The 14539-nt window shown below is 36.1% G+C and overlaps 1 protein-coding gene across 6 annotated transcripts in view; it reads right to left on the bottom strand.

Annotated features, from left to right (window-relative positions):
• Positions 1–9529: 9529 nt before the first annotated feature.
• The window catches only part of slc4a7.L (solute carrier family 4, sodium bicarbonate cotransporter, member 7 L homeolog), an 82236-nt gene continuing 77226 nt past the window's right edge, over positions 9530–14539 (bottom strand). For 5 of the 6 annotated variants that reach the window (XM_041565401.1, XM_041565397.1, XM_041565400.1 and 2 more), the window contains 2 exons: positions 14069–14176; positions 9530–12208 (listed from right to left, as the gene is read on the bottom strand). In XM_041565401.1, the coding sequence (XP_041421335.1) occupies positions 12127–12208; positions 14069–14176 (190 nt within the window). In that variant the 3' untranslated portion in view covers positions 9530–12126. 6 annotated transcript variants of the gene reach the window in all.

Genomic DNA, 14539 nt, shown 5'->3' on the forward strand with positions numbered 1-14539 from the left:
TCAATTTCCCAGCTGCCCCTGGTCATGTGACTTGTGCCTGCACTTTAGGAGAGAAATGCTTTCTGGCGGGCTGCTGTTTTTCCTTCTCAATGTAACTCAATGTGTCTCAGTGAGACATGGGTTTTTACTATTGAGTGTTGTTCTTAGATCTACCAGGCAGCTGTTATCTTGTGTTAGGGAGCTGCTATCTGGTTACCTTCCCATTGTTCTTTTGTTTGGCTGCTGGAGGGGAAAAGGGAGGGGGGTGATATCACTCCAACTTGCAGTACAGCAGTAAAGAGTGATTGAAGTTTATCAGAGCACAAGTCACATGACTTGGGGCAGCTGGGAAATTGACAATATGTCTAGCCCCATGTCAGATTTCAAAATTGAATATAAAAAAAATTGTTTGCTCTTTTGAGAAATGGATTTCAGTGCAGAATTCTGCTGGAGCAGCACTATTAACTGATGCGTTTTGAAAAAATGTTTTTTTCCCTTGACAGTATCCCTTTAAGTAGTAGAAGTTGTTGCAGTACAACTCTACAAGTAGAAACTCAACATCAGCTGATGCCAACCAGTTCTACTTTATATAAATGAAGAGTCTGTATGTTTCCCCAGAGGCCATGTTACTAGTGGATTTCAAATAATGTAACACATTTTAAATGTTGATTACTTTTTTTTTTTATTTACTGTGTAGTTACTGTACACAGATATGTATGTTAATATGTGCAATGTATTCCAAGGCTCAATCATCCAAGCATTATACACAAATGAATTTGTACAGTACACTCTGCACGCTTGAGGAACCTAATCAGTTTATTGATTTGTGAGCCCTTGTATACAAGGCTGAAAAATAAAGCTTTGAACAGAATGTTCTGACTCACACAAGCCAGGTATATTCAGATAATCCTTTTCTGCAACACAGCAGCACTGGGAATTGTAAAGCAGTGGTTAGAGACTCTTATTTAACCCTTTAATTGTCACATGCGGTAGAATCTATGGCACAGACCCAAATGATCACTGTACCGTAGATTCTATATTTCTGTTTCTCTTCGATCTTATTTCCACCATGTTCTGTCTTTCAACACATTGTGGAATATTTATCAAAGAGTGAAGTTAAAGGTCACCACACTCTATTAATGTCTAAGGGATTTTTAAGAGTATTTATCATTAGGTGAAAGTTCATCCTTTGATAAATACGCCTTTCAAAATCCCATAAAAATTAATGGAGTGGCAGAATTTCACTCTAGCGGACTGTGGCAAACTCTAACTTCACTCTTTGATAAATATACCCCATGGAGTGAAAGCATCAAAATAGATTGTAGTAATCAAGTATTTGTCAGCTGTAAACTTGATAGCAAGACATGCACTTACATTAGTAGGATATGAGCCGATAGCTGAGTTTGCCAAATGTCAAATTCTGTCTTAAAAAGGAAAAACATTTACATGGTTCACCCATATGTTTTTATACAAATGAAGCCATAGTCATGCCTCTTTAGTATTCCAGCTAAAGACAATTCAAATTACAAAAACACAGAATTAGAATAACCAAACTAAAGAAAAGGTTAGCAGTTATACCAAGTAGGTAAATATGTGGTTGTTTAGTGTTCATTTGCAGCAAACCTCAGAATAGCTTTTGATTGATGCTGGAAGTTAGACAAATTGGCAAAACAATAGAGGAAAGCAGACCAATTTTCTGCTGTTTAATGAAATGCATTCTCAATAGCTCTAACCCTGCAAGTAAATTATTGAGTTGAACCAAAACAGAAACAACACTGGTTATATTATAGTATGAAAACAATGAATATAATAAATGTAATAAAGTTAGAGAGGTGGTTATCTTTTAGCATGTTATAGAATGGCCAGTTCTAGCAACTTTTCAACTGGTCTTCATTATTTATTTAGGTTATAAATCTTCTTCTGTCTCTTTCCAGCTTTGAAATGGGGGTCACTGACCCCATCTATAAAACAAATGCTCCGTAAGGCTACAAATTTATTGTTATTGGTACTGTTTATCACTCGTCTTTCTATTCAGGCCTCTCCTATCAAAATTCCAGTCTCTTATTCAAATCAATGTATGGTTGCCAGGTTACTGTGGACAATAGCAACCAGACTGCTAAAATTGCAAACTGGAGAGCTGCTGAATAAATATCTAAATAACTCAAAAATACCACAAATAATAAAACATGAAAAACAATTGCAAATTGTCTCAGAATTTGACTCTCTACATCATACTAGAATACTAGACAATTTAAAGGAGAAGGAAAGTCTGTTTGCACTTGGGGGTGCCAAATGTTAGGCACCCCCAAGTGATTGTATTGACTTATCGGCAGAAAACTGCAACGGCCTGGGGTTTTTCTAGCTCGTACCATGGAGAGATCTTCTTTCGTATTCTTCTTTCTTCAAATTTCCCCGGGCAAGCACATGCGCAGTAGAACGAAACAGCCAACTTTTTAGTTAAAGTTCGGCTTTTCGTTCTACTGCGCATTTGCGTCCGCGTGAAGAAAGAGGAAGCAGGAAGATCTCTCCGTGGTGCTCACTGGTATAACCCTGGTGCAAACCTCTCCCTTTACTGAGCTGCAGCATATAAGCAGCTCATCATTAGGGGCTTCAAAGTGGACTGGTAATTGGTTTTCTTTGGGCTTCTTTGAAGTTCTTTGGGACCACAAGTGACAGGAAGTACTAAAGGAAAACTGGTTTCATATTCTTGTTTAGTGCCAGAAATAAAAGAAACCATAGATGTTTCTTAATTAAAACAACATATCTTCCAAATTAAGGTTTCAAACTATAACCACACCAACTTCTCTTTCTTTCACTTCTTTTGAAGTCCACAGCATACACTTGTTTTCTCCATGCATGTCACAGTCATATATCCTCCCCCTGATCCCTACTCTACTTTTTTGGGATAACTGTGCTGCTTTCATACCTTCACTTCAAGCAACACATACTAATTTTAGGTGACTTTAATATTCTCATTGACAACTCTGCTTTTCCAACTACTTCTAAACTCATCTCACTAACAACTTAATTTGGTCTCTCTCAGTGGACCGACTCTCCTATTCACTATGAGGGTCATCATCATCATCATTTATTTATATAGCGCTGTCAAGATACGCAGTGAGGGTCATGCTCTTGATCTTATATTTTGCCACTCGTGTCACACTTCCAAACTTACTATCTCACCCTTCCCCCTATCTGACCATCACTTGCTCTCCTTTCAGATAACACTTTCACCTGCACTATCACAACCATCTCTCTACACCCACACATACAGAAACCTCAACACATTTCATCCACAAGTATCAACAGTAGCAGCAAGGAGGGTCTCTTACATTAACAACCTTTGCTGTCTGAATAGGGCAGCTTCTTTCTACAATGATGCTCTTTCAACAGCTCTTGACTCTCTTGATCCTTCTATCACCCATCACAGTTGACCAACTAAACCCCAACCCTGGCACACTAGTTTAACTTGGTACCTCAGAAGATGTAGTAGATTAGCTGAACGACAGTTCGCTACTATGCCCCCTCCATCCATTAATGTAACTGCCTAAGACCGTGCTCATTTCTGTAGAAGGAAAAAATTGGTCTCATGAGACTGAGCTTATCATCTGTTGACAATCTCAGAATATCTAGCAGTCCACTGCTTCACCCCCACAACACTAGTAAGCAAACTTCTTGCCAGCTCAAAACCCACTTTTTTTGCTCCTTTGACCCATTACCTTTTCACCTCCTTTACCCAATCTCTGATACACTCTCTCCTGCACTTAGCCACCTATTTAACCTTTCCTTCTGCTGGCATATTTCCATCTTTATTCAAACAAGCACTAAGAACTCCTATCCTAAAAAAAAACAACTTTCCCTTGATCCCAGCTCTTCCACCAACTGTTGTCCAGTTTCCCTTTGTCATTCATATCCAAATTGCTGAAAAGACTTGTTTACAAATGCCAGGTCCATCATCTCACTCATAACACCCTACTTGACCCCCTGCAATCTGGCATCCGCCCAAGACACTCAACTGAAACCAATGATTTTCTCCTGGCAAAGTCTAAAAGTCACTATTCCATACTAATCCTTCTAGATCTCTCTGCAGCCTTTGACACAGTTGACCACAAACTCCTCCTAGACATTCTGTCCCTCAGGTCTCACTCAGTTAACTGCATCACCTTTCATTCGATCATACAGGTACACTGCCTATGAATTATCTTAGACTCTCATATGTCTTTTTCACCACACATCCAAATACTCGGAAAAACTTGTCTAATTCAGTGGCACAGCATTGCCCAAAATCAAGTTCAAATTACAAACACGGACATTCAAGGCCCTGAATATTATCCCTTTAAGGACTTAGGGACGCAGTACATCCAGCCATGCAAGAACACATGAATATGGGGCCAGCAGAAAGCAAATATTTCTCATGTCATAATAACAATTGCAATGCAGATTTATTGAATATGTACTTTGTAGAATTCCATTAATAATGAAGCCTGGACTGTATGGGTAACTTGTTTTATTCATCTAATAACACCATATTTTGTCTTCTGGTTTCCCTTGCATCTGTTTAAAAGTAAACAGCAGCAAAAAGTCTATGGTCTAGTCCTGACCAGTGCTAGATGTATAAAGTGTTTGGAAACATTATTTCTTACTATTAACAAGTGTTTATAAAGTTCCAGCATATTCTGTACAAAGTATGTATGTACACCTTACCCTAGGATTGCCATCTTTGCAATACCTCAACTCTGGGCAGGGGGGGCGGAGCTGGTGATGTTGTCAGGGGGCGGTTGTCAGGTGTGAGGTTGCCATTGGGGGCAGGTGCCTTCCAAATACTGGGCTGTCTGGGTGAAAACCAGATAGATGGCAACCCTACCTTCAGTGGCGGAACTACCGGGGGAGCAGGGGGTGCGAGCGTGCCAGGGTCCGCACCCCCTCAGGGCCCCCGGGCAGTCCGTGCGCCACTGAGAAATGCGGGCTAATGCGGCGGGGGGGCGGGGCCCGGCTGCGCATCACGCACCAGGGCCCGCCCCCCTCAACGAACGCTACTGCCTACCTTACACACAAATATTGACCAGGACAAGAGGTAAAGAAGGCCCTACTCGTTACAGCCTTCAATTTAAAAAGAGAAGATTTTTGAATTGCAGACATACTTTTTTGTTTTTCTCTAAGAATGCTTTGCCAAAACGGTGGGTGACCACAGAAGAAGATATATGTGCTGCCATAGTAAACTAAACTAAAGCTAAATTTCATAACTAAAATATTTATGTATAAATGCTTTTATTTGGATGATAAATTTATATCATGGTATTGTAGAGGCATATGCATCAAAATGGGAATATTTGAAATTCAAAACCAAAACTCCCCAAACCTGAAGGTGAACTTGTTTGTTAAAAAAAGTGAATCTTGCAAAGTCAATCTATTAATTTTTTCCATCATTTAATAGTTTTACCAACTTTGAAAAATCTGAAATTCAAAATTCAAATTTGAAAATTTTTGCCAAGGACATCTCTTTTAAAATGCCGAAATTTTACATTTGAGCTTTTGTGCCTAATAAATTGCAAATATTTGAGTTTTATAAACTAATCTGAAAAAAACTTGAATCATGGTAAAAAGTTGAATTGAAATGCTGATAAATATGCTCCTTAGAGTAAAGTAACATTTGAACAAAGAAAGAAAACTCTATTGCTTCCTATTCAGAACTAGTTATGCATTTTTCAGATTTCACTTAGGCGACAGGTGAATTAATTTACAAATTTAGACATACATGCTTTCTGGCACAGCAAAGAAAATCATTTCTAATAATGCATTCTCCTTAGCTCACCTCAGTTTCTGTTGCCTATAGGGGATGCCAAGCAAATGAGACAAAGCAACACATCAGCAGGCTTTCCCCGGGAACAGCTGAATTATAGCTTTTAGGACATGCATTTAATTTTAAAATGCAAAAACTAAAATGTGAACATTGATAAATCTTCCACGTAGTGTTATTTCCCATTTGAATAAAAGAGTTGCCTTTGATGCAGGAATCAAACAATACCACAGCCTCAGTTTCTTTAAAATATATGTAGAATGAAGGTGGTTCACTTTCAGGTTTGTTTTTTTCATTTTTAATTGTTTTTCATTTTTTAATTATTTGCATTCCTTTAATGACTCTTTTCCTCTTTCAAGTGGGGGTCGCCAACGCTAGTCACTAGCAACTGACAACTGTCAAAAATAGCAGTTCTTGTTATACAGCTTTGATTGTGCATCCATTATCTTTCTAAGTTGTGTGGAAGACAACTGGAGAATCTTAAATATAAATTATATAACTTGGAAACTTTGGTGCCCCCCTTCTAATCTAACACACCCTCTTAAAGACGCAGCTCTGAAATGGTCAAAATACTTATAGTGCAAAATCACCCCCTCCCAGTAATCCTCTTCCATCATTAAATTTAACAAACATTTCTCCTTAGAAAACTGGAGAGTTCAGCACTTCAAAATGATAGATTTGGGTTATGGGAAGCTATTTTGTAAGGGTAATGGTTCAGGTCACATCTAATATTGCCTGAAATGTAAACATGAAAATGTGGACCTGTTCCATTACTTATGGAGTTGTTCCCAAGTAGTGTTGGTCTGGCATAGACTAATAGATTTTCTTTGTTTGGAGTTAAAAATATGTTTTACACTCTCTCCAGCTTATGCTCTCTTAAATATAGGCTCCATTTTTTTCTGGAATAATCCAGTGTAAACCCAATACTAAAGAATTAAATAACTTTATCCTTCGTTTTGTTGCTGCTACGAAGAAAACTCTTCTTCTATATTGGCTTTCGGAAGCTCCCACCTCCATGAAGTATGTTTTATCACAGATAAATCAATTATGTTGGCAAGAAGCCTTATGGACAAAAATAAATAACCCTCATTTAAAGCGCAGATTTTAAGATAATTGGTCTTTTTTCTTTAAACAAATTGATCCTTGTCAGGAAATTGAAATCTTAGGGATATTACAAATCTGATAGTTTTACATTGAAAATGGCTCCATTAGTTCAAGGATATTTGATCCTGCTCTATTAGTTAATAGTTCTCTTCATTTAAACCTGTAAAATCGCTGAGTGAGGTTTTGGTTTATTTTGGTTTTTATTACTTCTTTCCCTCATATGCTATGTTATCTATTTTCCTTTAGAATCTTTGATTTTAAGTATATGTACTTATTTGTTCAATTCCTTGATATGTCATGCAACAATGTATATTCTTCTTCTATGTTTATCTTGACATACTTAATATGTGAATCATAATCTGTTGTGTTTATGAAAACCCAATAAAAATGTTGGAGAAGAAAATGATAATCAATTGCAAAATTATCTCAGAATAGCACTCTCTACATCATACTAAAAGTTAATTTAAAGCTGAACAACCCCTTTAAGTCCAATCGGATACATGAGTCCAAATACAGTGCATGGCCTGCCCAATGAAAGTGACCAAAGTGCCCATTCATACTGCCTTCTGGTTGGTTAGATTAAGTTATAATTTGTAATCTGTATAAAAAGAACAGAGGCGCCAAAAGAATAAAAGGATATAAACGAGTTAAAAATTGGAGTTCGTGAATAAATTTTGACTGCTTAATTACAGTCGTTTTGTGTCTGCTTGGAGGAGGTAAGTCCACTACTGCCTCCTCTGATTACCAAGTTTTTGTTTTTTAACTCGTTTATATCCTTTTATTCTTTTGGCGCCTTTTTATACAATACTAAGTCCACCCTGGGTGGAGGGTTGATACCCTTTTTCTATCTACAGAGAGCGACTTCTTAATCCTGAGTGGGGTCAGGACAATCTCCCCACCTGCCTTTACAGTGGTTGCCTATTGGTAACCCTGGTTTGTGAGTATATGTTATCTACTCTTATTTCATTATCCCTTACCAATACATATTACACTATTGGGGCTCTTGGTGTTCTTTTTGTTTATAATTTGTAATCTGTTCATCTAATGCGCTTCGAGGGAATTTTATATTTTCCTCAGCCTGCTCAAGAGCTCCATAGATTTATTTATGTACACAAAATGAATATTTTAAATGTCTTAAATTTTCTTCTCAACAGCTTTTTTTTATAAATTAAAACCAAAGCCGACGCCTGTGTTAGAGTAACGTAACCCCATTACGTTCTATGGGGTGGCATTACCTTACCTTTGCTCCCAAATACAAATCACATATGTGGAGAATGAATGTGGACTGATTTTCAACAGAGAAAATTATGTTTAAATCCTCAAGTAATGGTAAAATTTTTACTAAGCAGTAACTGCCATTATATATCCAGACATTTCATAGATCTGCCCCCACATCTTTGAATACATTTTTAGAAAATGTTTAACTAGCTTTAGTGATTGCAGAATTTGACATAATGGCTGAAATTAAGAAGCACACTATTAGAAATTTCATAAGACTTTTATTGCTTTTCAATTAACCATTTCTGACAATACAAAATATATTTTGTTTCCTTTTTTTTTTTTTAACCTAAGTTCTTCAACATCATATAAAGGCAGTTTTTTTCACATCTCCAATAGAACACAGTACTAACATGTTTGCATATGCCATAAACAAAAATATAATATATGGTTTTCAAACTTGCTTTGGATCTGTTACAAAGTAAGAAAGAGAAATCATATTTGTTACAAAATTCCAGATCCTCCCTACGACAGCACCCCCCCCCCAAAAAAAGTAAAAAACAAAACACCCTCTGCTGATGTGCTGGACTTGGCTATACTTGAAATAATTATACATTTTTCCTAAAGGTCTGGCTTTGTTCAGAAATCTTCACTGAACAATGGAAGACAACACATTTATTTTCAAAACAGTAAGAAGAGAAAAGAAACCCTGTTACAGTTACATAGATTTTTACACGTTTGAAAATAAAGTGGGCACTTCTTTTTAATGCTAAATTGTAATTGAAGTTGATGTTTTGCTCGGAACTATTGGAAACAATATGTACATGGCAAAAGCAGATTCTTCATTGTGGCTGCAGTTCGATGTTGGGCAATTTTCCATCTCAGACAATGTATACAGCACAGTATCATAATGGTGCAGTGGCTCATTAATTACTTAAATAAAACACACACAATTATGCCAACTCTGGTTACCATGTTACTAGATTTCACAAAGATATTTCCATTTGTATATACCAGCCCTTATATCGCTATTCGCACTTGCAAAATGGTGTTGCAGATGCCTGCTTCAAAATCATTGACTAAGCTCTGTCATCTATTATCCAGCAAATTTAAAAAAATGACTTTTTGGTAAAAGCGATTTCCTCCAAAATATAATCAAACAACCATGTGTAAACAGACAAATAAATTATTGTTCATTCAATACATACACAAATTACACCATTTCTTTATAGAATTGTGGAAAAAATGTACTTGAAAGCCACATCCAATATATATATATATATATATATATATATATATATATATATATATATATATATATATATATATATATATATATATATATATATATATATATATATATATATATATATATATATATATATATATATATATATATATATATACACTCTTGAAATAACTAACAGAGCGAAAACTGCAAACAACTTGTATGGTGTAAAACATAAAACAGCCTGAAACATTTTCAAAGAAGAATTAAAAAAAAATATTAAAATTAAAGAAATTAAAACCGCACAGGCAGACAACACAAATGCATACCACATCCAGGAAAAGGATTTGTGAATAAAATATATTATATATATAAGGAAAAGATGAATGACATTTGGACTAGACGGCAAATTTAAACTGTAGTTGCAATGTGGGCCTACTATTTTGTAGTTGGGTGTTTCTTTAAACTTTAAGATGCTTAGCCAAAAGCCAATGTCAAACAGTGAGACTGCCACTACACATCTCCTAAAAGGATTTCTCTGCCAGTGGTTTTCCACCATTGGAGAAAACGATTGGTCTGACCAAGCCTAAACATACTAAGGAGCATATTTATTAACTTGTGTAAAAAATAAAATCAATGTGTAAATACTAATTTTGGATCCAGACTGAGCTGAATTTTTTTTTTACATAGACCAGTTTTACAAGCACTTAGTACACCAGTTTGTATGCAAGTTTACCAGTTTCTTCCTGTACAGAGTATACTTTTGGCAAAAATACTTTCATAACCAGGGCACAGGGAACCCTGAACAGCCTGGCATTTATTACTAAGTTATTATTAAGTTCAATAGACTACTTTATAATTATGCTCCAAAGATTTCAGCAACAAACACATGGAAATGGGGATCCCAGCTTTTCTGCGTTAGAGAAATAAAAAATCCCACCAATTTAATTTTTTGTGTTGTGTTTTTTTTTCCCACAGTACCAAATTTGTTTAAATACAATATAATTATTTCAAAGTCTGTAATACTGTTAAAGAGAACTACAATGGTGACCCATTTTTTTTACTCTGTTCCAATGTAGGAAAAATAGTAAGAAAGTATCGAAAAACATAAATGTTGGGTATATTTGGGTCTTCAAAATTATGGGTGCAGAGTTCTGCTTTATGGAGACAGCACAGTAATAGCCAACCATGTTTTCAATTATAGAAGCATATCCTTTCAAAAACTGAACTTACCTTTATTCTTAAGCAGGACTTAAGCAGTCGACTGTAAACGCATTGTACTAGTTGCAGAAAAAAAACCTAAATGATTTCCTAATTCTCTAGCTTTGTTAATTTCTTTTTGAAAAACAAAACCACTTTTATCACATTAGACTATGAAAACCCATCTGATCTTTCTAGTATAAAAATGTGCTGAAGAGAATACCCTGAAAGAAATGGAAATATATGATTGGTCATTTCACAACATTACTGCTGCTAGTTACATACAGGCAAAAAAAAAAAACCCCTAGTATAGCAGTATAGCAGATTACTAATTTTTGATTACAAACACTAAACAGAGTTCAAAATATTGCTTAGGGCAAAAAATCTGAAATACTGTGGATAATCATTAAATCATGGAGGGAACCACAAATGTGTTCCATGTTTGGAAAGTGTGTAGCAGATCATAGAAGAGGAAAATATTTTTGTTTCTCTCTTCCTTTGCTTGAACTTAGTTTGAATATGTATAGATTCTCCTAAAATGGTAAACAATCAGGAATAGTGATTTAAGCTAGCAGTAACAATGAAAGGTACCCACACCGCTGTACTATTTGCACATTCTACCAGTTTACTCAACAGCTGAGTATCTGCACATTTTAGCCACTAAAGACTAATTTAGATAGATCCTATAGTCTGACCCTTAGGTTAACAATTTGAGAGGATCCCTACAGACCCATGACTGCATCCCAGGACCAAAGTAGTCATTGGGCAATGGGATTTTTTTAAGGCCCAAATGATTTCTTAAGCCACGGGCACATAAGGCTGCAGGCTTTAGGATGGTCATGTTGCTGAAATTACAGGCCAGGAACAAAGGGAGAAACAAAGGGAGACAATTTTCAGTGTCCATTAAAAGTGTAAACCAGGCAAACAAAAAAGCTGGAACTCCTACACTACTGATAAACTTTGTACAAATAGACACTAGACACCAAGGTTTAATTTATTCCATGTGTTCAGCTACACCTTATGACTGGCACATTTGATTTGTGTATATCTATTTGCAGCCAACCCTGCTGATGCTAGTAACTGGGCTAGTTGGAACAACACCATTCCCAATGACTGAATCAGGAGTTACTAAAAATGACATTTAGAGAAATGTGTAATATGTATCTCATGAACGCAGACAAAAAAAAAATACTAAAAAAAAACAAAAAAAAAAAAAAACTAGAATGGTAAAATAGTTTTGTTATGGAAAGAACAGGAATGACAAATCGGGTCATTTGTGGAGCACTTCCTGTCAAAATGGCCCTTCAAAAACACTTTAGCATTCTGACAGGCTTTTAAATACACCATAAAATCCATTAAAAAAATTATATAAAAGTTCCTAATGAATAAATAATTTTTGAGTGTTCATCCTGTGCCATATTATTACAGTTTGATAGCCTGTTAACATCTTATACAGTATTTACAGTGCTAATAATTTATGAGGTGTGCATACAGTATTTGGTTTTTTTTTTTTCACTCAGTCTTCTATTCACTCATCATCATACATATAGACACTACATACATACTCTCTCACATTCGCACACTTTCTGTTTGCCCAGTTTTATAGGGAAGTCTCAGCATCCACATATTTCCGGGACGAGGTGTCTTCTAGAGTGATTTTCACACTCACGGGTTTATCAGGGCTGTTGAAAGTAAACATGAGATTAATAAGCATTACAAATATGCATGTACGTGCTAATGTAAAAAACAAAAAATAAAAAAATGACAGTCATAAGGGAACGCAGCTACATTAATAAAGGGATGACCAATGGATACCTCTTATTTTAGTGAACATTGCTACCCCAGAAACAACCTGTCATAACGTAGGTTCATATTTGTATTAAAGTCACGCTGACATGTTTCCGTAAAGAGTACAACCCAAGGTGCGTTTTGTTGTTTAAAAACCCTGCATCCATACCATGACACCTCTTGGATGTGGGGGTTTGACATAGCTCATAGCTGGGGCTTCAAATCCATCTTTGATACTTATTTATTTAGTCACCTATGCATAAAAAACTGCATAATGAAAGTCCTTTACAAATGAAAATGGGAACATAAATGCTTCTATTCATTAAAACATCCATACCTGTTATAAGGGTGTTTAACTATCTGAGCTGTCAATCAAATATTATCTGCCCTGCCTCTATGCCTGAGGCATAGAAGTAGTCAGTCAATTACTTTCAGTTTCCATTCAGCAGTTCTTACATGTCACTGCACTCCTCAAATTCCCACTTTCCTCCACATACTCTATAATTGTATAGGGCACGGAGCTTGGGCATTAGGTCCCCCATGCTGGTGCATACACAAGATTTTGGGGTGATAAACAATTTGTCTTAATAACAGTGTACACAAAATGGCACCTGCCTGCTTGTTATGATTGTATAATTCCAAGAATTTGGAATTATTTCTTAGGGTGACAAGTCCCCTTTAATGGGTGAAGGTTATGGAGAGAAGTGGCGGTCCAGCAAGAAGTCTGTAATGGCGCCTTTATGGAACACCAGGAGGTATTCCTTGGTTTGAGGGAAGGATAAATAAAATGTTTTGAAACAAAAAGGCACTCCTGGGAATAGTTTTAAAAGACTGATAGGAAGGTGTAAATATCAATATAAAAAGACCTGACGTTACCACTCACTTCTCATAAGTATTTATCTTTCTAAGTAACCTAAAAACACTCACATCTACAAAGATGAAGTCTGACAAGTAAGATGAAGAAGGGGAAGTGAACCAGCTAGTCTTTAAAGGAGCTGTTCACATTCAAATTAACTTTTAATATGATGTAGAGCGGGACATTCTGAGACAATTTGCAATTGGATTGGATTTTTTTAATTAGGAAATGCTAGGATTGACAACTGGGACAATTTTTTGAGGGCTTTGTTCTTTGGGAAGTATGTTGGATTTAGATCAAAAATTCAGGAGCAAAACATCCTTGTTATACCTATAATAATTAGATACTTTTCACACAGAACTAATGTAAGCTTGGAACTCTATATTAGATCTATATGCAAAACGGTACCCCATACCTAACTTCACTTTCATATGCAGTGCTCCCTTTTGCCTACTTATGTACACTTGGCATTGTTACCGACTGGATGCCACTAAGTGAGTTGCCAAGCATACATATGCACAAGGTACATTGACTGATACTGCATTAGTTGCCCTTTAAATATCATAACATTCGTTAACTTCGGTAAAAGGACTTACACCTAAACAAAATAAAAACATAAGCATAGCAACAGTAAGAAAAGGCATTTTCACATAGGAAGCCCTTGCAACACTTTTGCATATTTACACCTAAGGTATAATAAGTGACTATTGCCTATTTATGAAAGGGAAGTGCTGCAAGAGTACTGTACATATGACTACTATGGGAAGTAGCATACATTTAATTGCTAAATGAATATGCAAATATATGAACCCAAGTGAGCCAGCTTATCAGTCAAGGCAATTGACGCGCATTCTGAAAGTGGCATTAGACAAAAGACAGGCAAAACAATTGTAGCTACCTCAGGTTAGGTCTGGTTACTTTGGCACTCTCAGGATTCATGGAAAGAGCCTTCCATTGAGCAGTTTTGGCCATTTCATCTGATATGTTTACAACAGAGGGGTCAAGGCTAGAGGACAAACATAGGATGTGGTTAGTAGCAAATACAGCAGAAGCATTAAAGTATTTGTTTGATCCTGAGAAGAAAAAAAAAAAATTTTATTTACTGCTTGGTCAGCCACAAAATAATGCGGTTAATAGTCTCCGAATTGGAATGAATGCTTTTATGCTATTAAATGCAGCCCGTAAGTATATATTTATATACAACTAAATTGGAGCATGATGTTAGCGGAAGTTACTGCAGAAGCAAAATAGTCAATACAAATATTTAGCAATACTTCTAAAATACTTTGGATGTTTGCACAAGATATAACTTGAGCAGGAACAACTGCTCCATGTTGCACACATTGCTTACTTGTGGATACTGCATGCA

Source organism: Xenopus laevis, chromosome 6L (genome assembly GCF_017654675.1).
Source record: "Xenopus laevis strain J_2021 chromosome 6L, Xenopus_laevis_v10.1, whole genome shotgun sequence".
Lineage (NCBI taxonomy): Eukaryota > Metazoa > Chordata > Amphibia > Anura > Pipidae > Xenopus > Xenopus laevis.